Source organism: Haliotis asinina, chromosome 13, assembly GCF_037392515.1.
Source record: "Haliotis asinina isolate JCU_RB_2024 chromosome 13, JCU_Hal_asi_v2, whole genome shotgun sequence".
In the NCBI taxonomy this organism is placed as follows: Eukaryota; Metazoa; Mollusca; class Gastropoda; order Lepetellida; family Haliotidae; genus Haliotis; species Haliotis asinina.
The window spans coordinates 39,475,564-39,502,851 of record NC_090292.1 but is presented as its reverse complement, the minus strand read 5'-3'; the positions used below and the strand labels follow the sequence as shown (position 1 = coordinate 39,502,851).

The following is a 27,288-nucleotide window of genomic DNA, read 5'->3' as shown; positions in this document are numbered from 1 at the left end:
GAGATGCATATGTCAGTAATAGTGTCAAGTTGAATCGCCTGCTGCAGTATTGCACCGGGAAGGCTTTGTCAGTCATTGAATGTTGTGCAGTAATGGAACCTAATGCTGGGTATTCGGAAGCAAGACGACTTCTGAGTGAGTGCTTTGGAAATCAGTTTGTCATCTCAAAGGCTTGGGTACAGAAGGTTACTGAGAGACCTTGTTTGAAATATGGAGACAGTGCAGAATTGCGACGATATGCAGACAATATAAGGAGTTGTGTTGTCACTTTAACAACCATGGGTCGTCTTAATGAAATTGATAATCAGATGCGGATGGGAAAGATAGTGGAAAAGTTACCACCTTTTCTTCAAGGTAGATGGCAGAGAGAAGCTGTTGGTGTTCTGAGGGCAACTGGTTATTACCCTGACATTACTCACCTGGCTGGATTCATAGAGACAGCTGCAGAGGAGGCGAATGATCCAGTGTTTGGAACTATTAACTTCTCAAGGGACGTCAAGAAGAATCCAAAGATGAATTCAAGGAGGAATTCTGCATCTAACTTTAATATTCAAACCAAAGTTGGCTACGAAGGATATAGAGGACAAACACAATTGGGAAGAAAGAGGTTACCTGTTTGCAAGTATTGTACTGGTGACCATGCAATATACACATGTACACTGTTCAAGCAGATGAGTCCAGAAAAACGGCATGAGTTTGTTACTGAGAAGCATTTGTGTTATAACTGTTTCTCCAATCAACATGTGTCATACAATTGTTTATACCCAAGCAAATGTGGTGTGGATGGGTGTAAACGTAAGCATTCAAGACTTTTGCATTTTAATGGAAGCCAGTGGAGTAAGGCTCATGATGCGGGAAAGAAATATCAGGAAATATCTACACAAACAACAGTCCAGTCTCTTCACAATTCAGTGTGTGGGGTTAATGGGGCCGGTGTGAGTAGGTTAGCTCTTCCCATTGTACCAGTTACAATTAAAGGCTGTGAAAATAACTGCATCAGGACTTACGCCTTACTTGACCCAGGTAGCACAAATACCTTCTGTACACAGGACATTGTTAAACAGCTTGGTCTTCAAGGTAGTAGGACAACTTTATCACTGACCACACTCACCAGTGATAACTCAAAATCTGACACTAGTATGGTAAATTTGGATGTTGCTGACTTGAGTGGTAAACACTGGATAAAGATGCATCATGTATTTGTGATTCCTGACATTCCAGTTTTCGCAAGCAGTATAGCGTCTCAAAGAGACTTAGCCAAATGGCCACATTTAAAAGATATCAGTCTGCATGAACTTGAAGGTGCAAAGGTAGAACTTCTAATTGGACAGGACAATCCTTCAGCGCTGGCACCAATTGACATTTGTAGAGGAGGTTTGGATGAACCCTATGCATCAAGAACAATGTTAGGCTGGGTCATAAATGGACCACTGGAGCGTGGCAGCCCAGGTGCTGTAACTTCTCATTATGTCCAAGCTGTACAAAAGGATTGTGAGTTACAGTCTTTAGTGGAGAAGTTCTGGAAAGTGGATTCATATGGAATGGAGAGTGAAGTTGCTATGTCTGTGGATGATGAGACAGTTATCAACTTATGGGACCAAAGTGTGGAAATTGAGCATGGACATTATAAAATGGACATTCCATTTAAGTCTGATAATCCAGAGTTGCCAAACAATTATGCTATTGCAGAAGCAAGATTGGAATCTCTGTATAGGAGACTTTCTAAAGATAAGAACTTGTCTGGAAAATATCAAGATGGAATAAGAGACCTATTAGAAAAGGGATATGCAGAAAAGGTGCCTGATGATGAAATCATTACAAGAGATAGGCCAGTTTGGTATATTCCTCACCATGCAGTAGTTACTCCACAAAAACCTGACAAATTGAGAATTGTATTTGACTGTTCTGCACAGTGTGAAGGAACAAGTTTAAATAAGGAAGTCCTACAGGGACCTGACCTTACCAATAAATTGATTGGTGTACTTCTGAGATTTCGTCAACACAAAGTAGCTTTCATGGGAGACATTGAAGCTATGTTTCACCAAGTGAAGGTTAGTAACAAGCATAAGGATGCACTGAGATTTTTGTGGTGGCCTAACATGGACAGAACTAAACCACCTCAGGTGTATAGGATGACAGTACATTTGTTTGGTGGGGTATGGAGCCCCAGTTGTGCTTCGTATGCTGTCAGACGAACAGCAGAGGACAATGCTAATGACTATGATCAGGAAACAGTCCGAACAGTGCATGAAAATTTGTATGTAGATGACTGTTTAAAGTCAGTGTCTGCTGAAGATGAAGCCATTCAACTCATTAAGCAGCTATGTAAGCTACTGTCAAAGGGAGGCTTTAGGATGACAAAATGGGTGAGTAACAATAGAGCTGTGTTGGATTCTATTCCAAATGAAGAGAGAGCGAAAGAGATAAAGAACATTGACTTAACTAGAGACTTTCTGCCTCAAGAGCGAGCTCTTGGAGTAAAGTGGAGTACAGAATATGACACACTTGGATTTCGAACCACCAATAAATCTAAACCAGTTACGAAGAGAGGATTAATGAGCATTATTGGTTCAGTGTATGACCCTTTAGGATTCATCTGCCCTGTTGTCCTGAAGGCAAAGGTTATCTTTCAAAGTGAATGCCGATTACATAAACATTGGGATGACCCACTGGAACAAGACAATGCTCAGAAATGGTCTGTCTGGCTTGAGAAATTGCCATTGATAGAAACTTTCGTGGTTGACCGATGTTTAATCCCATCAGGGTTTGAAAACTTCAAGTGCGATTTGCATCACTTTGCTGATGCATCATTGACAGGATATGGCACAGTGTCCTATTTACGAATAGTCAACAATGAAGGACAGATACATTGTGCTTTTGTGATGGGAAAATCTCGACTTGCGCCTTTGAAGCAAATGACAGTACCTCGTCTTGAATTATCTGCAGCTTTGATGGCTGTTAGAATTGATCAAATGTTACGCAGGGAACTGAGATTGGACATTGGGGAGTCCAGTTTTTGGTGTGACAGTATGACTGTTTTGCATTACATCAAGAGTAAGTCTCTGCGTTACAAAACATTTGTGGCGAATCGAGTGAGTGCTATTCATTCAGGGTCATCGCCGGACAGTTGGCGATATGTTGTATCAGACTTGAATATAGCTGATGATGCATCCCGTGGCTTAGATGCTGATGAAATTCTTCATCGTGAGCAATGGATTCAAGGTCCAAGTTTCTTATGGCAAGAGGAGCATAGATGGCCAGTAATGCCTGAGATATTACTGGTATCAGAAAGTTCTCTAGAAGTCAAGAATACAGCAAAATCTTTTGTCCAGCTGAATGCAACAGTGTGTGGTATGGACAGATTACTGGAGAGGTTCTCATCATGGCTGAAACTGAAGAAAGCCACAACATGGTTTCTGAGATTCAAACAGTGGTTGTTTCAGAGATCAAAAGGGACAGAATTGACTTCAACTAATTATCAGAAATATTTGACTGTACAAGAGCTGAAAACTGCAGAAGTTCAGCTTGTGAAGTATTTACAGAAATGTCATTTTCGTGAGGAAATCGATTGTCTGACTAGAGGTGACCAAGTAAAGAAATCTAGTAAACTTTACAAACTTAATCCAGTCTTGCAGTCATGGAGTTTTGTGTGTTGGAGGCCGTTTGGGTCATGCCCCTGTTCCAGAAGAATCCAAACACCCTATGATCATTCCGAAGAATCATCAGGTTGGAAATCTCATATCATCTCACTACCACGAGGTCCTTGGACATTCTGGACGAGAACATATTCTGTCCCACATGCGGCAAAGGTTTTGGCTTATCAACGCACGTACTACAATCAACAAGATACTCCGAAAATGTGTCCAATGTCGTCGACATCAGGGTATCCAGAACTCACAACAAATGGCAAATTTACCCAAAGAAAGGGTGACTCCTTACAAACCACCATTTACTTATGTTGGAGTTGACTGTTTTGGTCCTTTTCTGGTGAAAAGGGGTAGAAGTTTGGTGAAGCGATATGGATGTTTGTTCACATGTCTCACTGTGAGGGCGATACACATTGAGAAACTAGACTGTATGGAAACAGATTCTTTCATTAATGCTTTAACAAGATTTGAGGCACGTCGAGGGAAACCAGAGATTATTAGATCAGATAATGGAACAAACTTCAAAGGGGCAAATCAAGAACTTTGACAAGCTATTCAGGAGTTGGATCAACGAAAGATTTACAATTCTATGCTGGACAGAGACATACAGTGGATTTTCAATCCACCCACAGCCTCTCATATGGGTGGTGTGTGGGAAAGGCAGATCCGCACGGTGCGCAAAGTTCTGTCTGCTCTACTTAGCAAAGAGACTAGCCTCAGTGATGAAGGTCTCAATACCTTATTTTGTGAAGCTGAATCTGTCATTAACAGTCGACCAATCACTGTTGTGTCAGATTGTGTGAACGATTGTGAGCCACTGACGCCAAATCACCTACTACTACTACGTTCAAATGTGTCATTACCACCAGGTAAATTTGGAAAGGAAGATGTTTATGGTCGAATGTGGAGACATGTACAGTTTCTTTCTGATAGTTTTTGGAGACGATGGATAAAAGAATATCTACCTACTTTGCAGTTACGCCAGAAGTGGTTAAAGCCCAGTGAAAACTTGAGAGTTGGCGACGTTGTCTTAGTGATGGAAGAAAACACACCTCGAAAGGTATGGCCTTTGGCTAGGGTCACAAAGACATTTCCTGGAAAAGATGGACTGGTGAGATCCGTGGAAGTGAAGTTGAGGGGTTCATTGTTTTTGAGACCCATTCACAAACTTTGTCTGTTGGAACATGTTGAATGAGCTATTACAGAGATTCTGTGATTGAACTATGTCACTGAGACTAATTTGTTTCGTGAAAATGAGGCCTTGGGAGGCAGATTTGGTTTGATTTTTTTCTATTGCCCATGCCTGTGGGGGATCATTTGACAGATTCATTGGTTATCACCAAGTCATGTTATGTATGGCATTATATTGCTTGTAATGTCAACCACTGGATTGTGTGCATCTGACTTGATGCTGTTACATAGCTGGAATATTGCTGAATGTAACGTGAAACAGAAAGAAAATCGGAATAGAAATTTTGATTTGAAGTGTATTCATTGTTAAAAAGGGATAAATGTTTGCTTTCTGGAATTTGCTGCACATTTAGGGGCCGGAAATGTAGCTGAAACATTTAATCGTTTCGGATTGGGATACATATTTTGTAACTGACAAATTTAATTATTTCGGCTTGCGATCCATATTTTGTATGCCCAAGGGGCAAGGGAGGTAACTTTAAAGATGGGAATGAGAGTGGACCATGTGCTTCGCTGCGGCGAAGATGAAACTTTGTGGGTTTACAAATTTTCTTGAACCGACTGCCGCAACTGCCGCGATGACGACGGTGATGATGATGATGATGATGATGATGATGATGATGATGAAATGTGGAAGAACATGAGAATTAATAAACACTGTGGTGTATGTAATGATGATGAGATGTCGAGTACAAGAAACAAACTGAACCCATTTGTTTGTTGAATTATAACATATACCATCAGCTCCAGAAGCAGTATCGTGAGCCTGATCAAGAGCAGTGTGAAGTTCATGTATCGAAAATGTTTCATTGTAGTCTTCTCCATTATCTGAATTGAAATTAATAAGTGTCCTTTCCTGCTGGTTTTGATATTTTTGGAATTCAGGTACATAATTAGATGAGGAAGAGTGTTTGGCCAGCGTTTCACCAAGTTTATTTGCAATATCTGATTTACTAGTCAATAATTGGTTCCCATCTTTCAGATGATTGATGCTAGCTTTCGATCCCTTACCCTTGATTCTCTGGTTCATATTCCACACCTTTGATATCGGCGTGCACGAATTAATTTTTGAGACATAGTTTTGCCAAGAGTCGCGTTTACTTTGCTTGAAAGTACGTCGAGCTTTGGCGTTCAAAATTTTAAATTTATCTAAATTGTGGACCATAGGATGGCGACGAAAGTAATGTTCGGCTTTCTTCCGTGCCTTTCTAGCCTGTTTGCATTTATCTGTAAACCATGGTTTTCGTATGTGAGGAACTGAAAGAGGACTTTGGGATACATTCGTCAGCTATGGTATTTAGCTTATCTGAGAAACATTTAATGGCATCAGGAATATCATTAAACAGTTCAGGTTTAAGTTGTTCAGCGCAGAGAAGTTCATACAGAGGCCAGTTAGCCTTTTCAAAATTCCATCTTGATGATGATGGAACGTCAGATGGATTCACAGGCTTTAGCATTGTTAGGAAATGGTCACTTCTACAAAGGTCGTCATGGACTGACCATTCAAATTCATTCAAAAGGCTGGAGTCAGTAAAAGACAAATCAAGAGATGAATATGTTCCTGTGCCAGGGTGTAAATACGTATTTGAACCGTCATTATAAATTCATAGATCATTACTTGAAATGAATTCCTCCAGTAATTTACCTTTAGTGTTTGTATTACGACTGCCCCAGAGAGGACTGTGCCCATTTAAATCACCCATGATTATAGAGGGTTTAGGGAGTTCATCATACAGAGCCTGAAGATCAGTTTGCTGAACGGATGAGGAAGGCGAAACATACAAAGAGCAAAGAGTAACTGCAACATGCAAAGTAAGCCTTACTGCAACGGCCTGAAGACTTGTTTTAAGTAGAACAGGACTGTGGATTACATCATTCCGAACAAGGATTGAAGATCCTCCAATGGCTTTTCCACCCGGAGGAGAAAAACAATGATAAGCATTATATTGAAGTAATTCAAAAAGATCAGTCTGCTTGAGATATGTCTCTTGTAAACAGAATGCTGACGGTTTAAAATCTTGGACTAACAGATGTAAATCGTTTAAATTTGTCCTGAGTCCTCTACAGTTCCATTGTATTAGAGGTGAAGAAACAATCTCTATGGGGGATGAACAGGAGATCGACCTCTTACCTTCCTGGCTGGTGACAAGCTATGTGCCCTTCCATGGTTGTGGTCGGACATATCCATGTCTTCGAGTGATCCAAATTTGTTAAATATTTGGACCTGATTATTGGCCCCTTTCGGCGTTCTACCACTTTGATTCTTTCTATTTGTTTCAGCTCTAGTTTTGGATTTGATTTTGTGTCTCATTTTTGTCTGATTTTGATTTTTGAGATGAGGTCGTATTATGAGAAGAGGACGAATCCTTATCGCTAGATGGCATAGACTGATTTAAGGTTTGTGAACTGGATGCTTGTGTACAATTCTCATTATTTGCGGTAGGGATCAAGGTTGGAGCTGAAGATTTTGCCAAAGTGTATTCGGTCTGGCAAGCTACCGATTTACATGGAAGAGGTCTGGGAGTTGCAGCAGAAGCCACAGGAAAAACAGTTGCGGCAGCATAAGATAGGCCGGTAGATTCCTGAGCAATGACGTATTTCTTAGCCTCAGAAAAGGTGATATTTCGTTCATGTTTGACACGAGAAATTTTTGATTGGAGTTTCCATGACGGGCATTCTCTGGAAGACGAGGGATGACTCCCAGAACAACTGACGCAAGCACATGGGTTATTGCACAGTGTACTGTCTTCACATTTCCCTCAACATCGGTTGCAGGCAGCTGGATTATGGCAAGAGTTGGAACCATGGCCATACTTTTGGCAATTGTAACATCTTAGGGGATTTGGAATGTAGGCATCTACCCTTAGTTGACAATAACCAGCTTTAAGTGAGCTTGGGCGGGATGGAAGACAGGAAGTAAACAAGTATGTATTGCTTTTTACAATTTCATTTTCTCTTTTGAATGTAAATCGTTTAACAGCAGTGACTCCTTGAGAGTGTAACTCGGAAACAATGTCTGTTTCAGTCATGTCAGATAGGCAACGTCCTGTATCACGAACGATGCCTTTGCTATTGTTGAGTGTCCTGTGAGACGACACCTTAACAGGAACATTGGCCAGATATTTAGTTGAAAGCAGAATTTGTGACTGAATTTGTTTCTTGCATTCAATGAGGAGAGATCCTGATCGTAATTTTTTAACTTCTTTGACTTCACCAGCCAGACCTTCTATGCCTTTCGCAATAGCAAAAGGATTCAATTTAAGAGGACCATCATTTGGATCAGACATGACAAGAAAGCGAGACCAACTTGCAGGATTTGAGAGAGCTGTAGTATCTTCATCCTCTGACGAGAATGAATCATCTGATTCATGCGAACGTTTTTTAAGTGGGGGTGCCATGATTGTATTAAATTGGATTCACTCTCCTAGCTCCCCACCCACCATGGAGTGTCAACAAGGACGATGCCTTTTGTCTGTGGATCTCCGTCAGACGGCACCAAGGATACTAGGAAAGTATACTCAAGCAGGAAAATGTCTAAAAAGGATAGATCCGACCGGATTGGCCCATGAGCCACCGCCTTCTGGCATAAAACTCTAGGCAAATTGTAAAAACAAGACTTTTAGCAAATATGAAATAGCCAAGACCACACAATAATGTTTGAAAATTCAAAAGTGTGCAAAAATAAGTACTATGCACAGGGCTTGGCGTGACCAGCCGATTGGTCGAACCGGGCCCATTCGACCACCCGTCTAGGCGAAGTCAGGGCCAAAGTGGTGAATTGAGCAACAGGAACACGATTACAGGCCCCTATTGCCCTCAACCACCAGGATCCCCTCCTCCACCGACACAGGGCCGCAACCCACGGCAAACGGGTTGGTGGACCAAATGTCCCCCCGGGTCCACAACGGGAGTGAACGGCTCTCAGCATTACCCAGCACCCACCACGAGGAGGTGGCCGTTCACCATGACATGATACGTGCTCTTCATCTGTGTTGAGTTTCTCATAGAACTGTATGTTGGTGCATTGTCAACAATGCTGACTTCATTAAATGTACTATAACTGTAACAAAAACATTGCATGTTTTCTTTGATTTTATCAATCATTCACAAGGTGTTCACTTCCTTTTACAAATATCAGATCATTTGATGCATGTAACGAAGCATAGAAAACTCCCATCTCTGTAAAACAGCATTTGAATACAATCTAATCTCCTTACGCACACAGATTGAAACCTTTTTGTAAACATAACTGTAAAGTAATCATGTTAATACTCATTTAATTAGGTCGGTACAATATGAGGGTTTCCTATGACGCTCGATCAATGAGGGGAATCCTTTCACTGCTCGTCTCAAATAATAAACTATAACAAAAGCGGCGTTTTTGCCCTCTGGAATATCTTGTGTTAATGGTGATGTGGCTGTTCAGTTTGTATCCGTTCTCTGCTGCTGACAAACACTGTGCCATTCAAACAGTATAGTCAGCGAAGGTATCTAATACTGGGTTCTGACAGAGAGCGTTATAAACCGAGTGGAGAAACGATTTGAAATGCAAACTGAACACCACCCCATGGGATTATTCCAACTTATGACGTTGAACAATTGACGCTGAATCTTCATGCTGTAACTGAAGTTTGTGTCGTCTGTATGTCGTTTTATGCCGCTCTTATCAATATCTCAGCTCTATCCCTGAGGTATGTTAATTAACGCGTCGGGGTCTGACAATCCAGTGATGCTTAATCAACATCATGCTCAATGGCCGATATGCGCCAGCTTTAGTTACTATTATATATAAACTGGTTACTCGCGCCCCATTACCTTTATCCTTTTACTTCGTTGCTTTACTGAAAACATCGACGATGAAACAGAGTAGGAGTTGTTAGTTGTTATTTTGTCTTACAGGAAAGCTATATTAATTGCAAAAAGCAAATGTCATTGAATTCGCAATTTGCATTAAATGGGACTGAAAGTTTGGAAATGAAATAAAAATGGTTGGATTAATCGCAGTGTGAAGACAATATTTTTGCTCGAAATAGCAGTTGGAAGAACTCGTCACTCTGCAGTGTCATATTGATTTTGTATTCAGCACAGCCTTTCTTCAATGTAAATTGGATTCATTTATCGTTATTGATTATTTTAGGCTGCTTTAACACAGAAAATAAAGGTGTTTTTGAGCTCCGTTGATTCCTTGGCTATCAATGCCATGGTAATGGAATGATGGAAATGTGAGGCTCTCTTACAGCATCTTCTATAATGACACTGAGACTATGTTCGGCTTTCAAAGTTGTATATTTTAAATGGAAACTGTCATCATTCTTCACCACCTCAACTTCTATAATGACACTGAGACTATGTTCGGCTTTCAAAGCTGTATATTTTAAATGGAAACTGTCATCATTCTTCACCACCTCAACTTCTATAATGACACTGAGACTATGTTCGGCTTTCAAAGTTGTATATTTTAAATGGAAACTGTCATCATTCTTCACCACCTCAACTTCTATAATGACACTGAGACTATGTTCGGCTTTCAAAGTTGTATATTTTAAATGGAAACTGTCATCATTCTTCACCACCTCAACTTCTATAATGACACTGAGACTATGTTCGGCTTTCAAAGTTGTATATTTTAAATGGAAACTGTCATCATTCTTCACCACCTCAACTTCTATAATGACACTGAGACTATGTTCGGCTTTCAAAGTTGTATATTTTAAATGGAAACTGTCATCATTCTTCACCACCTCAACTTCTATAATGACACTGAGACTATGTTCGGCTTTCAAAGTTGTATATTTTAAATGGAAACTGTCATCATTCTTCACCACCTCAACTTCTATAATGACACTGAGACTATGTTCGGCTTTCAAAGTTGTATATTTTAAATGGAAACTGTCATCATTCTTCACCACCTCAACTTCTATAATGACACTGAGACTATGTTCGGCTTTCAAAGTTGTATATTTTAAATGGAAACTGTCATCATTCCTCACCACCTTAACTTCTATAATGCCCATCAAAGAAGAAATTACGACATTGACATTTTTTTCATTTGGTTATCAAGAACTGTTGTTTGCTCAGACCTAAAATAAATGCAAACGACCTTTAAATACCTTTTGCAGCATACCAAGAACTTAACGGAACGAAACATAAAGGTTTATAAAAAGGGAATTATATCTTTTGTCTGCTTGTCCACTCTACGGTCAAGAGCAGAGCAGTACAAAAGTAGTGAAAATTGCATAAATGCTTGACAAAAAAAACGGGTGAATCCACACGTTGTGAAATGTGGTGAGTGTATCTGGCTAGATGGTCCATTGTATGTGGTCCGTTAAAGCACTGGCTAGATGCCCGACCAATAAACTCCATGCATAATGAAATTCCAACTCAGCAGTGCTTTTCCAACTCGAAAACAATAGTTAAAAAACAAATCATGCAAAGACTGCGTTTTAACATTTTGGGGTTCATCCTTTCCTCCGTCATCTACAACACTGGGTTATTCGCCAGGAGATGAACGAATACTTACTCTAGTATGCCCCCAGGAAAACTACATCGAACGCAAAACAGAGAGATTATAGGTCTGCCGCCTGAACTTAAGCCTCTTACTTTGATTTATCGACGTATTCTTCCAAAGCTTTATTAATTGAGTCTATATGGAGACAAAAACGACATAAGTATTTCAACATTTCTTTCCCTTCACTGGGACATTTGTGCAGGTCTCCTTAACCTTCTGAAACCTGTTGATCCTACAGATCCTAAAGTTACTCTTCAACATATTTACTGGAATCGTTGAAACATTAGTGGTACAGTGTCCTTCTTAGCCCACTCCTATGATATGTGTAAACCAAACTCACTCCTTACAGAAATCATGTCTTTTCTTACTGCTTGTGATGCAGGTTGATAGGAATGTTTAAGGTGTAACCATGTTTGTATTATTATATTGACTGGTTGAATACGTTTGGTTTTATATCGCTTTTAGCAATATTCCAGCAACATCATGGTGGGGAACACACAAGAAATGAATTTCTTGTTGTTGTTGTTGTTGTTGTTGTTGTGTGTTGTTGTTGAACGCCGCATTCAGCAATACTTCAGCTACATGACATTCGAATATTCGATATTCGAATCTGGACGAGACAATTCAGTGATCGACAGAATGAGTATCAATCATGCATTTTGGGACACGATGACATCTGGCGAACAAGTCTCTAGATCCTGCTAATCACCTTTTACGACAAATACAGATTGATATCGAACAATCCTAACCCGGCTTCGATTCATGTAGACTTAGTAAATTTAAGAAATTCACATAACCACAGTATTCTGTTGTTGTTGTTGTTTCCACAAGAATATTATTGAAACTGCTTTGCGAAATATAGTGGCACCGCCATGATAACCAGTAGTTTCTGAAATGATAACACGACACGGATCTTTTCCTACATGTTTCAATCCTCCCTGAAGATACAATATTGAAACATGTAGCAGAAGATCCGTGTTGTGCTATCATTGCAGAAACTACTTGTTATATATGTGCTACTGTAGGATCGGTATTTCCATCACTTACCTGCATGGGGGTCCGTAAAATACTAAGCACTGGTACGGTGATGCTAGATTTACTCATAGTTACCAATCGTGATCGGTGAAGTGTGTACCCAACCTCTACATCACATAGAGATGACCCTAGAGCCTTCTTCTCTTTCCATCAATACCACAACACGTTGATGCAGAACATAACAAGATCTTTGGATGGATCTGGCTTCACATGACATCCAATCTGAAGAAGTCTAAATTGAGGAAATATGATCACATCAAGTTGACAGTCTTGAAATCAAACGTCAAAGTAAATGCTGCGAAAACACCCCAACTGTACTTAACATAATACAGTATGATCCCCGGCTCTTCAGTCAGGGTCGCTCGATGCTCGCAAACTATACTATTGATCATTACAGAGACAAGAAAATGATGAATGCAGTTTTTACCAAAGGGTTCTATTTAGGGCTAAGCCCCTTCGCGCTATCAGTGGAATCTTTAATATCTTAATTTGACAATGAAATTGCCTCGCGCGCCGTGAGTTCGTATTATAACTCTGTATGAAGTGCACCGTGAGACATTTAAATGATCACAACAATCACCAGTCTCGATATTGGGATACGTTTTTTCAGAGGAACATAGGGGGATATTCGTATCATATTGCATTAAATCGATTGTAATCACAATCACAAACGTACCCTTCGCTAGTACCTACTGACCATAGGGAGTTGTATTACAGATTTAACGTCAGCAGAATATAACGGCAGAACTTGGTTGCAAAAGAATGACACATGATGATACCCTTACAAAACAAATCCCTTTGGGGTAACGTGAAACGTATGTGATGGTAACAATTGTTCGCCCACACACTAGCCATGTGCTGATGCCGCACCGAGTAAAATACGTTATCGGAAAGATGAAAGGTATGGATACATGAACGCGCCTGCCAAATACCGTACTTTCAAATATACAAAGTACACTGTAACATTTGTTACTGTAAAGATCGAGGTTAGAAATGATCTTCAGGAACCGTTGCATGTTGAATCAGGCGATTAACAAGATGTGATGTGGTTCGCTGATTTGGTTGGCATCTCATCGTATCACAGTTGTGACTAACATTGTTAATGCGGATGTCAATCACCGCATCGTCTGGTCTAGATTCCATTACTTGGAGACCACCGTCACACAGCATACACAATGCTCAATGCGGCGTTCATCAACAAACAAGATTCCACTCAATCCCATTCAATTACTAATTTGGCAGAGGGATTAACGACTGCTGAAAATATTACTGATCCTTCTGTTTCAGACATCAATCTTCATCCCCTTGAGTTTGTGGGATACCTCATTGTGATTAAAGTACTGCTAAACAAATACTGTTTCCAGCTCCGTCAAGCTCAGGTGAAATCTTCATCGATTTTCATTTCACGTTAACGCCTATCTCCTACTAATACCCTAAAGGGCAAACCTTTGGAGACAAAAAAAGTCGCATGCATTTGCATAAGGGCTGATCCAGGAATCGTTTGATTACTTTGGTGAGTTGTAATGTGCATGTGTGGGCTTACAGAATCAGTAAGTATAGTTTTAATACAATATTGCAACATGATGGACATTGCACTTTCCAACAGGATTTTAAGTATGTACGATCTGCACCATCTCTTACTGTTTTCCACCTTATATCTAACACTAATAATACAACATTTTAGTTTAGTTTTCAACGTTTCTACATCTCATAATTTACACATCCCAACATTTCAGTGTCTCAGAATTCAATATTCAACAGTGTTAGCATTCCACTTGTTTTCACTCTTAGATGCTACTCAAAATACTCTGCATAATGATTTGAGGATGTAACATAAAACGTGCATGGCGATAATATTGGTTAAAATTCAATGCATAAAATCCTGTAACACAGCTCTCTTGCTTCTATACCATGACGAGTTAAGGTGACGTCAATCTACTGCTGAAGTAAGATGATTGATTACACTGATAAACTAACATCCGTACACTGTTAACAGCCATGGAGTGTAGTTACAATGTGAGTGCTTTTGAAATGTGAGTTACTGGGCAACAGGTCTGAAAGCAACTATTTTGCAATTTGCAAGCCATTAGACACTCATTTCAATGATGCATTCTGCTGCTGAATTCTTGTTAAAACATTTCGATTTCATTTTCGTTTTTGAGTGACTTTAAACCTACCTAAGTGACGGAAATTCAAATATTTTATTTGGAAACCCAATTTCAATTCCCAGGCTAATTTTGTTTCCTAAAGGAGATAAAGTGTAAATGAACTATTCGATGTAGAATTACAAGCTGGACTCTGACATTTTTAGGAGCCATCAAAGAAAATCAGTATCTGTTTCATGAGCGATATATTGTGATGGAATCGAATGTCACGGGGTCTGGTCTCGAAATGTCCCAAGGACAATAAATGATGAGACGGGGAGCGTCGCTTAAGATCTGAACCAGTTTACTGACTGTAAATGACCGTAAATGACCATGATTACAACAATATTAAATGCTGCACGTCCGACACAGTTGGATGGTGACATGGAAGCCGAATCTATGTGAGTGAGTGAGTGAGTTAAAATTTAACGTCACATCGGCAATATCTCAGCCATATCGTCACGAGAACATCTAATATGAAAATTAATTATGTGTCTGCTATAAAACCTGTCAACGACGGACAGTAAAACAACTAGAATATCACAAATGGAATTAAAACTAGCATGGAAAGTTAAAAATAACAACACCATTTGGACAATACACTATAAAATCAGGCTATAGATCGCCAACAACTGAAGGTAGATCACCATACTAGGACCATGGGGACTTACAGTGCCTTTGCTACCTACATGGACCCTAGTTGGATTTACACCATCCCTTCAGCCGCTGGCGAGTGTACAATATGCTAGCCACAATTAAAACAACACGAATACTACGATTAAAAACAGTGGTAGACTTAAATTTACTATCAATGTTTTTGGACTTACGTACCCTCTCAGGAGGACAATAATTTTACAATGCTTCAACCCCCTTTGAGGGTACAGCCACTAACAATTCTAGTTACGAATCCAAACTACCAATTATTAAAATACATCTTTTTACAGAAACATATTGCTCAAAATTCAGTCAAAAAATCAATTTCTTTTAAAAAACCAAGAATTAAATAAAAACTAACGCTGGTAAAAATATCCTTCATTGTTTTAACTGAAAAATACATATCCCTTGTGATGGAGAATTCAACACAGTCAAGCAGAATATGCTTGACCGAATCTATGTTGTACGAATACGTAGGCAATAAACAATATAATTATAGGTATAGGAATGTAATAATTATGCTATAATATTCATAGAATATATATGATGTCACGCATTAGCGTTTCGTGTTGGATACTTACAACTGATGTGACGTCGCACATTAGCGATTGCTCAGAATAATATACAATTGACGATTTGGTATACTGTAGATATCAAATCATAATGATTAATCATTCACACATTGTCTTACGTGCAATTCTAGTGCATGAAGTTTGTAAGGGATCTGCAAGAGTAAGTGTGTATTACGAGGTCGCGATTTATTACTAACAACAAAATGTTCTTACTATGTTTATGACGCGACGTGTTACTAGGTTCTGTTAGACCCAGCTGTGGAGTGTAACGAATAACACTGGGTCTAAGTTTACTTAGACTGTGTTCCACATTGTCTTTCTCACACCCGTTTCCTTTATTCCTCCATGCCCATCCGTTATCTTTCATTCTTGGTCTTTCGTATAATTTTCACAGCCCCTCATTTGTCAGCGACTATTTACGACAGTTTTGCTCTTTCAAATGTAACCTAATCGTCAAAAAGTGTTTCGCTCCTACACAGCTTCTACTTACCCTTCCCTTGTGATAGTCTGGTACTGGTTTCAACAGAGCAATACACTGTAATTACAATCACTCAAAGTCAAGAAGCCAATTCTCGTATCATATCAACAAATAGATCCTGATAGTTAGCGGAAACAAAACGTTTTGCTCTGGCCTCCCTGTTAATTTCATTTGGGATACGCGATCCTACCACCTACCATCAGAACACGATTTGGTACAGCCCCCAAATATGTAAACACACGGATATCAATATTTTACACAAGACGTACTGGAAGTAATCGGCAATATCTAATATCTCTGCACAAGTTGATGACTGACGTATGCCCACCGAACAGTCATATGTGCTTTACAGAAATGTGCAGCTGGTAAGTGCGATGTTGTCACTAGACGGACAAAATCCAGCTGCTCTTGTGAAAAATATATGGAATGCTAAGATTTACAATTAATTACGAACACTATCTCTTGGTGTGGATACGGGTATCGAATGCCGTGATGTCTATAGTATACATTTGACCTGACAATGTTTAGGTTCATGAATATCTTAGGATATAATCATTGTTGTGGAGTGTGCACACCTACAAAATATCATAAACATATCAATGAATGTGTTCATGATCAGAACGGTCTTTTGTTTCAGTATGTGTACGTGATAGTAAAATATACGTGTATCAGCTGACAACGAAATCACAAGGAAACAGTCCATTGTGTTAATGTTACGAAGGCAGAGAGGTATATGACACGATCTGTTCAGTGACACAACAGTTCATATGTAGTGGACATAAACACTGCTGCTTTAAAGACGAAACTGATCAGTGTTCTGGGTGGGATCACACGACCCAGCGTACAGAGTCTGGATATTACGACCATTATGATGGAGCAGCTTTTGAGAGATATCCTGATATCAAAACCTTCCAGACTTCATATATCAATACAAGAGGAATTATGTCAGGAATTAGCACGTGCAGAGTATCTGTCACTTAAAGTTACAAGGGGGCCTGCCACGTAAAGACTTCTAGTTATCAGACGTTAAACACAAAAGTAAGATACTGACTAAATAAGGAGACAAAAGTAAGCTTGACACACCAGTTAGTGTTTGAATCTTTTTTTACAACGATACCTCGTTCCCATATGTGTTTTTATGTGTATGGAACTGTCTGATATCTACAATATGGTTTGAAAAGTAGTGGTGTTCTCTTGTCATTTGTGCAAAATCAGCAACCTTAAGTGTACTTTACTGCTTAGGACATGCATCGAGCACAGTGAGGTCTGGAATCGAACTCATTCCCAACTGCCTACCTCAGTGTGGTCGTTTTAGGAAGTGTAACGGGGCTGTTTACAGGGTGGTTGAAACAAGCTCACTCAATCACTGATACACACACTCACACACATAAAGTTACCGAACTAAGACTGGGTGGCTGAATTTACATTATTTTTAAAGTTTGTTTTCAGCACATACATTATTCTCTATCCTCCCAGCAATAACATGCACCAGTCGCATCGTTCAACGGCAATATATTGCCCATTAAACTTCATAGCTTCAAAGCTAAAATTGACGTTAAACTTCAGTTTTATAACAGTTGAATAACAACGATTCGCATACAAGATCCGAACATGCAAATCTATCTGCAATCTGCCCACTCAGTCATACACGGACGTCTTGTCCCAACTGAAAAGTAGACTTTCACTTCAGCCACTTCCAATAAAGTAATCGGCAATATTTCTCACTCAATTGAAAGAAAAACAGAGCTGAGCAATGCAATTGCCGGAGTTGGTGTTTTTCTCAAAGACATACATATATTTGTTAATATCCTCTTGACAAAAAAATAATCCGTTATCGATTTGAAAGTGTTTCGAGGTTCACATCTTCAAACAAACAAGGCACAATGGCTTTGTTGGTCGTGAGTGTTGCTTTTGCGTGTTATAAGCACTGGGATCAATTATTTGAAAGCATTTCCTGTAAAATGCCAGAAAGGTATTCAGATATTATACTTTGAATTCATTTTAAAGGATTTGTCACCTCTAACAAAATTTGAAATGTGGAACTTTGAAGTTAGGGTTTTGTTTTATGTCAAACTGAGTTTGACTAAAACAATATGTTGTTTGTTTCGTAACTATGTGGATTTACGTCATGTTAAACAAAGCCTTCATGGCAGTCTTCTTACAATATTAAAGATATGTTAATATTATCTAGGCATGCCTTCTCATTTGATATACGTGATGGAATAGTGGAAGCTTGCATTTTTGGAAGGTATAGACAATGCCTTATGTGATATACTTGATGGAAAAATCGAAGCGTGCATTTTCGGAAGGTACAGACAATGCCTTATGTGATATACGTGATGGAAAAATCGAAGCGTGCATTTTCAGAAGGTACAGACAATGCCTTATGTGATATACTTGATGGAAAATCGAAGCGTGCATTTTTGGAAGGTACAGAAAATGTCTTATGTGATATACGTGATGGAAAAATCGAAGCGTGCATTTTCAGAAGGTATAGACAATACCTTATGTGATATACGTGATGGAAAAATCGAAGTGTGCATTTTCAGAAGATATAGACAATGTCTTATTTGATATATGCTGCAGGTATCCATTCATAACGCTCGTCCTCATCTCTTGAATTTTATACTTCAGTAATCAATACATAATACCCTATATGATAAATAGAGGCGACAAGCCAGTTACCTCAATGCATCGCCCACTCCATCCATCCATCAAATGCTTCCTGCTTGGCAATAACTGAGTTGCTTCCATGATTTACTAGGACACATCCATCAAATGCTTCCTGCTTTGCAATAACTGAGTTGCTTCCATGATTTACTAGGACACATCCATCAAATGCTTCCTGCTTGGCAATAACTGAGTTGCTTCCATGATTTACTAGGACACATCCATCAAATGCTTCCTGCTTGGCAATAACTGAGTTGCTTCCATGATTTACTAGGACACATCCATCAAATGCTTCCTGCTTGGCAATAACTGAGTTGCTTCCATGATTTACTAGGACACATACATCAAATGCTTCCTGCTTGGCAATAACTGAGTTGCTTCCATGATTTACTAGGACACATACATCAAATGCTTCCTGCTTGGCAATAACTGAGTTGCTTCTATGATTTACTAGGACACATACATCAAATGAATCTGAAAATACATTGTTCAGCAGTGACTAGTTTTATTTTGCCTTTTGGGGGGTTTCTTTCTGTTTGCTTGTTTGTTTTGCTTTGTTTTGTTTTGTGTTTTTTGTGTTTTGTTTTTTGTAAGTCAAGTGATTCAGTAATATGTATTTAGGTTTTTGCTTCCCAAATCAATATACGCAATTGTCAAAGAAACCTTAATGTTATTGCTCGTGCCACAATGTAAGATTCTTCAGATTAAATTATGAAAAGAAACATGCTAATATAGAATTACCTATACTGCATGTTTGATTGTAAAAATGTAGGGACACTGTAGGTTTATCAATGGAAACCTTGATATTACAATAATTCTTTCTTTATTTGCTGATTTACCTTCACTCCACACAAAGGTGATCCGATCCGATCCAAACAGTTAACAGGATCAAATCAACAAGGATACTGACATATGGAAAAACACACGCAACAAATTATTTATAACAAAATGCACACATATATAATTTCAGCCACCTTTGGGGACTTGGGCAATTGTGTTCTACCAACAATCCACACCATGAAAGTCAATGAGATTCGGAGAACTTCAACAAAATGGTCTTCTGTATCACAATTGTTGTTAATGTGCGCATTCTCCCTTATTTTCTCGGAGATTATTCTCGGGACGTTATTTTGACCTTCCGGTTAGGAAAAGATAAAATCTAAATTATATAATATCGTTCCGTCATCTTTAAGGTACTAATTGGAAACTAATGACTACTGATAACCACAAGAAGGTTACCTGGACTGACAAACGGTATTGGAGGCAAATGGTTGTCAAATCCCATCGAGGTTCAGATATTACAGTACAAATATTATTGCTGCTATACATTGTTTTTTTGGTTTTTTTTATTCGTCCAATGCTAACACGAGTCGTGATCAAAGGACAGAATAAACATAATAAAATATGTTATTATCCATAAAACGTCATCTATTCGTCTCACCTACAGACGCCTGTCAAGAGCATTATATTGATATTTCGATTTCAGCTTGATTCTGTAATTTTTCGGGAAATAAAAGTAACACATTTTTGTAAGATTTTGCAGGAAGGTATTCTGTGAACTTTGCATGTTTGATGACCTGAAATGAATACGTTAGGCAATAAGACAATCGCCTTATGTTTTAGTACATTAACAGAATTCATCGACGTAACAACTCTATCGGAGGATAATGAGGAATATTCTCAACCTTGAATATATAAAACAAATGTAATATCATCTGACATGATACCAGCCGGATATTGTTCAATAATAGGCCTTTCACGAACTCAAGTGTCTGATCCTATAACTGCTAACTGAAATACGTTTGCTGTCAATAAAGACCTAAAGTGGAACGCACAGCACGTGAGTAGATAGTTAATAACACTAGTTGTCTAGGAAATGTTGGCATTAATGGGTTTAATGTCAGACGCTGTTCTCTAGTTTTACTGAGGTTTGCGTGAATTCAATGCTGACCTGCAGCAGTATTACACTGTCTTTTGTGGTAGTCCTGCAGGCGCACCCGATGTGCGATATCACCGTTATATAACGGCATGGCAACACTGTTGCTGACTTCAGATTCACACTGAACAAAAGCCACGTTGCTTTAAGAAACTTATATTTCACACTGCGAGATATCATCAGTGTTCTGGAACATCTTTGAGTTCTAAGACTTTAACGTTTTACGTTAGACTTTAAGTCCAGAAGTATAGAGAAAAAGAAATGTGGAATGTCTTTTGTTGCATCATGCACTTAACATATGATGATAATAATATCGTGTGTCGTTCTTATATTCCTTGGACCAAGTGAAAATCACCTCTATCCCAGATTGTTCCGATTACGCTGGCCTTGATGAGACGCAGTGCCTTGATATACGTTGAAGAAGCAAGAACATATTGTGAACGCCATATAAAGAATACAGAAAAAGGTTATCCATAAAACATGTCATGCATTCAGCTCAGACCTCCATGATGATTTGTACGATAGCATGTGATTCCCCATCAGCGACTGTACAGTACTGTCAGTACCCTGTACCCATACTTTACGTGAGCAACCATGATCGGTATCTGCAAAAGAGTGAGTTACCATTTAACGTCATATCGACAATATTTCAGTCATAGTGTGAAGGCAAAATGTTGTACTGAGAATAAACATGTGTATTCTTATGTAAACGAAAGGCAGCATAACGACTAGAATATCACAAATCGAGTAGTTTGAATTTGTGTAACATGGTAAATTCATTTTGAAACAATACAATATAAAATATGGACTATACATCACCAACAACTAATGGTAGATCACCACACGAGGCAAAATGGGAACTTACAATACATTTGCTACCTGCAGGGACTTTAGTTTGATTTACACCATCCCCTCAGTCGCAGCCAATGGGAGGGAAATTCAGACATAACTTAAAAACATGAAAATACAGCGTTTGACAAGTTCGGTAAGTTTAAAATACCTTGGATAATTAGAGACATGCGTATCCCAACAGGAGGAAAATAATTTTACAATATTTCAACCTCTGTATCTGCGAAAATCATACGCTCGCCTTTTTCTAATGAAGAACTTTGGCTTGAGCAGCAGCAGAAAAAAATGCTTCTTCGATTATCCCTTCATTGATGGTGACGGGCGTATTCTCCTAAGCATCGCAAATCACGTTCCATTGGTAAATTGCATACAAATTGAATTCCGGACGCGTTGTCGTCTTAGAGTGCATTCTCCAAATAAACGGAACATGCATTACAAATTAGTGTCTGATAAAAGTGAATGTGGCGTTTCAGTGGGACTTTGAGATAGATAAAGGTCGATGTTAGATGAGAGAGTCTCGGTAACAGGTTTCCGAATGTTCATTGATTCAATATACAGATGAGCAGGAGCTACTTGCTTGAAAGTAATCAAAGCTGTGAAGTGTGTTGAGTGTTGTTTAATACCGCTCTCGATACTATTCAAGCTATATTCCACAGCCAGTCATGAAACACTTTAGTCTGGGCCAGACAATCAAGTATTCGACATCATCAGCATTGATCTGCTATGGAGATATATATTATTAAAACGTAGTGTGCCTTAAAACCTGAAACATATGTTATTATTAATATGTCATATCTAGAATGTGATAGAAAGTTTAGCAGTACTAGTGAAACAGGAAAAGTTAGCTGAGTTTTAGTCATCGCGTGTCAAATGACCACATGTTGCGTGAGATGATTTACATGCTATGATGTATATCCCACACGTCAAACTTAAAACCCACTGACATCGCATCCGTTGTCACGACCATCGTCAGAACGACAAAAAACATCGTCTTTCGCTCAGGTCATAATTACTGTCATATATACTATGGGCATAGTTCCTGTCTTTGTCACTTCACAGTCCTCCTGTCTTTGTCACATCACAGTCCTCCTGTCTTTGTCACATCACAGTCCTCCTATCTTTGTCACTTCACAGTCCTCCTGTCTTTGTCACTTCACACTCAAATTTCTAAGTCATGGATTCTGTCTTCGTTACGTCGGGGATATGCACGTGGGTCATAGGTACTTATGCTACTCACCATGATGTCGGGAAGAGTCTAGATCATGTCTAGTGTCGCTGTCTCGACTACGATTCACCACGGACAAGACCAAATTCCATATTTGTTTTGTGCTTCACTCCAAAGATAAGATTGTGGGTCAAAGCAGGTGCTCGTCTCCGCTGTAACAGAGCTTACGCGTTCTGAACTGATCACAATAACAGAAATAACCCAGACACTATTTGTATAATCGGTTTACAGATGTTTATGATTCCGTGAGGTTTAGTCTCACGCCTACGCGGATATTAACTGCCGACGGTTTTTACATGTACAAAGGTGAACCCTATTTAGTATAAGCCATACAGACAGTATTTAACTTTGCAGAATATGTGGATGTTTTGGCAAAGATCATATGCGAGTCCAGCTTAAATCATCCATCCGAGCACTCTCCTGAGGTACATGAAACTACCCGACATCGTTGTTATGTTTACATTGACTAATGTTGAAGAAACATGGTTATATGTCTCAGCTGGACATGTTTTCATTCTAGTCAATCCGACAAACGCAAACCATGATCGTATACATGAGTGAGTAAGCGATATTGTGTGGATAGGTTAAGGTTGGAGGTGAACACAGCAAAAATAACTGCGTTTCCGGACACCGAAGTGAGATGGCGTTTAGAATATTTCGCTCATATACACGTGAATGTACGAGTATGTGTGGCTGCTTGTAGTAGCTCAGGCTTCAATTAGTTTTATAATGCTAGCTCACTGAGGTAACATGCAGCAGTTGAACGTACTATGGTATTACCCGGCCAGGGATCGAACCCGCGAACTTCCCGCTCTCTGAGCTGACCCTTTAACCATTACACCACGGATGCGGTCAGTTTAAATTTGGAGGTTTGACAAGGGTTGAACATATTCCAGAACATTCTCAACGCTTTTAACATTACATGTGAGTGAGACGGTAAATATTTTACATCACATCGGCAATATCTCAGCCATATCGTGACGAGAACATTTGACATTCAAATGGAATCTATGCATGTTTTAAAAAAATGTCAATGAAAGGCAGTAAAACAATTAGAATACCATAGTTTGAATTAAAACTAGCATGGAAAGTTAAAACTAATATCCCTATTTAGACAATGCCATATAAAAACAGCCTTGACATCGCCAACAACTGAAAGTTGATCACCAATTTGACTTGGAAAGTTTTGGGTCTTACATACCCTCTCATTGGGACAATAATTATTACGCTACTTTAACCACCTTCGTGGATACAGCCACTAACATTCGCAGTTGCTAATTTATACTACCTTTTATAAAAGAAGTTATCTTTATACAAAACATATTGTTCAAAATTTATCTACCAATTATATTTCTTTTAAAAATACAAGTATTTAATGACAATTTACATTATTAAAAATATCCGTCATTGTATTAACACTGAAATACTTATCCCTTGTGATGGCAAAATCAACACAGTCAAGCAGGACATGCTTCACTGTGATGCCTTCATCACAAAGAAACGTTAAGTGTGAGTCACAAAGTAATTGATAGAACTTGGCCTCCTTAACAACTTTGATGGGAGTGCCATCTAGAGATATTTCGGAGTATTTATGTGGTATGTATTTACGGCCGTTAAACTTAATATAACAGTGAAACTTATAGTCGCTTTCAAGACACCATTTATCTATTTTGTTTAAACACAGCTGTAGTTGCCGTTCAATGGTGTGTATAGTTTTACCACGACAGAAAATATTAAAATCGTCCACAAACAACGATCCATCAATGGAATGAAGCGTTTAAAACTTTTGATAGACAATATATTTTTAGACTAAAGAGTGTGACAGACAAAATATTGCCTCTGATCCTGATCAGACAGGGTGGAAACCACGCGGACTTGAAATTGTCGTTTAAAAAGTTGGCTATAAATTCATGCAATTGACCTCACAAACCGAAGTCATGTGAATCAACTAAAATGCTATTTTTCCAGGTTGTGTCCTATGCCTTTTTAAAGATCCAAAAGATAGACACAGCGCGTTTATTAATTAGATCGTTTTTAACAAATGATTCCAAACGCATTAGGTGATCGTCAGTACTTCTTTTTCCTGAAACCACACTGTGTATCTGTTATAAGGTTATTTGTCTCCAAGCACCAAACAAGTCGACTATTTATCATACGTTCCATGGTTTATTAGGGTTATAATTTTGTTCAGTAGACAATATAATATGACTTATCTCACTGTATGTGAGTACGAAAATAGAATAAACTTTCGTACATTCATTTCTTCGCTGTAAAATGATAGTAAGTGAGTTTAGTTTATGACACACTTGTAAACTGATACATTGCCTTCTTATCGTCACCTTAATTTATTCATTGTATGTAACTTTGCACTACCACTATATATGTATTTTGGAGTTCGCACATTCTGACATTTCATTCGGGATTACATACAGCGGAAACTAACCAACGTGCACCAATTTTGCAACAATGAAATACCCTGAAATCCTCTTTGTCCCTAAGCTAACGTCAGTTTAAAGTATCAAGATTATATAACAATGATTGTGAAAAAGGTTAAACTACTCTACGTGAGAAGGCAATCAAGGTAGTACTTTCACAGTAAAGGATGTCGCGTTTTGAAACGCATTAAAAGTGCTCATTCGTGTGTAACTGTAATTGCAGCTCAGATTTAAACTAATGGTTTGATATTCGTGATGTTTGGGACTCTTGTTCCGCCATATAGCTAGCATATTGCTGAGTGCGGCGTAAAACTAAACTCACCAGGACTCATGTTGAGATATCAGAACAAACTGTAGATGTATTAAACCTGAAAAACTCATCTTTCAGTTATTACAAGTATATGTGTAAAACGTAGCACGTTCATGTGTATTAATGTCTTTGTATCCTTAACGTGCACTGGTTGTTGAAAATGAAAGAACAAAAATAACGAAAAGACATAAACATGTCGCTGAGAGGTACATCGGCTTTCGAAAGTGACTAATTCATACAAACTGCGTGAGCAGAAATGAACTGGTACTGGAGGAATGATTCTCGAGAGAAACAGACATGATCTGATGTTGATATGAGTGTCTGTGACAGCGTCATTGGTAAAACATGCTCAGATGTATATACTATCAAAAACAAGATACGCATAAAGTGAATGGGTGAATGAGTGAGGAAAATTCCAACTATAATTATGGCGGCTGTCTGTAAATAATGAAGTCTAGACCAGACAATCCAGTGATCAACAGCATGAGCATTGATCTATGCAGTTGGGAAACGATGTCATGAGTCAACCAAGTCGGCGAGCCTGACCACCCGATCCCATTAGTCGCCTCTTACAACAAGCATAGTCGCCTTTTAAGGCAAGCATGGGTTGCTGAAAGCCTATTCTATCCCGGTCCTTCTTGGGTCCATAGACGAGAAATCTGTTGTGAAAAAATGCTGTATTTTCAGCATGCATATTCCTTTCCAATAACTGTATACCTCTCTCCTTCACGCTCTGTCTCATTGTCATTGTGGCTTGCTGACTGACTTATGTATCAGAGCAGCATAGTAACACGTGAATCTAGTACGACGGATGTGTCTCACGCCTTGGTGATGGGAATCACAGTATTACAAGAAGATTTTAAATGCATTTCAAGACACAATGAAAACATGTCCCATCGACCAAGAGAACGCTAAACACTGCGACATGTACTGTACGTTTCAGATGAATTTGAGTAGTGTTTTCTGCATCAAGGTTTGTCGTATTTCCACTACATTAATGACAGACAGGAGATTTGTCTTGGATTAATTCTGGGTAATAATTGTAGCTGCGGTAGTCAGTAAACCTGTGACTGATGTGGGGTATTAACGAATCTGGTTATCGATCACCCTTGGTTTACTTTATGATTGATCATGTCGACCATAATCCGACGGTAGTTCCGAAGCTAATTCATTACTGAATGATGTAGTGCGGGCATTGGTGCTATGATCAAATGAAACATCAAGATGGACACAAACAACGTATGAAATCCTACTAACCTTGACTTGTTGACAACAAGCATTTGTCCATATAAAGTGTAGATGTATGTCTGAATCGTGCTCGACTTGATGTACCACAACTGTTACGTATAAATCATCCACTGTTTGTTGATGTTCACAGAAAGCCGATGAGATTCTTAAGACATAAATTCTATTTTCAATCGTAAATATCGTTGTCCGCCAGTAGTGAAATATTAATATCGGTTTCATACCTTTATCACTTCAAAACAAATAATAACATACAACGTCCATTCCTTACCACACTGACGTCCCCTTCTGTAGGGTGCACGTGTCATACAATGTCCTGGTAATGGCATTGCCTGTGCAACAAGCGTAGACGTTGCCAGTAAAACAGCTGCCAGTAAAACAGACAAATT

General features: G+C 38.9%; 1 protein-coding gene across 1 annotated transcript; it reads left to right on the top strand.

Moving 5' to 3' along the window:
• The first annotated feature begins 278 nt into the window (after positions 1-278).
• On the top strand, positions 279-3,475 carry LOC137259537 (uncharacterized). Its single transcript, XM_067797169.1, has 3 exons — positions 279-633; positions 1,222-3,054; positions 3,333-3,475. Exons 1-3 carry the CDS (start codon positions 279-281, stop codon positions 3,473-3,475), a joined length of 2,331 nt encoding a protein of 776 aa, XP_067653270.1.
• Positions 3,476-27,288: the final 23,813 nt, after the last annotated feature.

Bases quoted from the DNA above. Each gene is read 5' to 3' on its own strand.
- LOC137259537 (XM_067797169.1), top strand. From the start codon at position 279: ATGGGTCGTCTTAATGAAATTGATAATCAGATGCGGATGGGAAAGATA. The intron at 634-1,221 runs GTGACCATGCAA...CTGACATTCCAG, and splicing joins TGTTTGCAAGTATTGTACTG to TTTTCGCAAGCAGTATAGCG. The intron at 3,055-3,332 runs GTAAGTCTCTGC...TCTTTTGTCCAG, and splicing joins TGTTTTGCATTACATCAAGA to CTGAATGCAACAGTGTGTGG.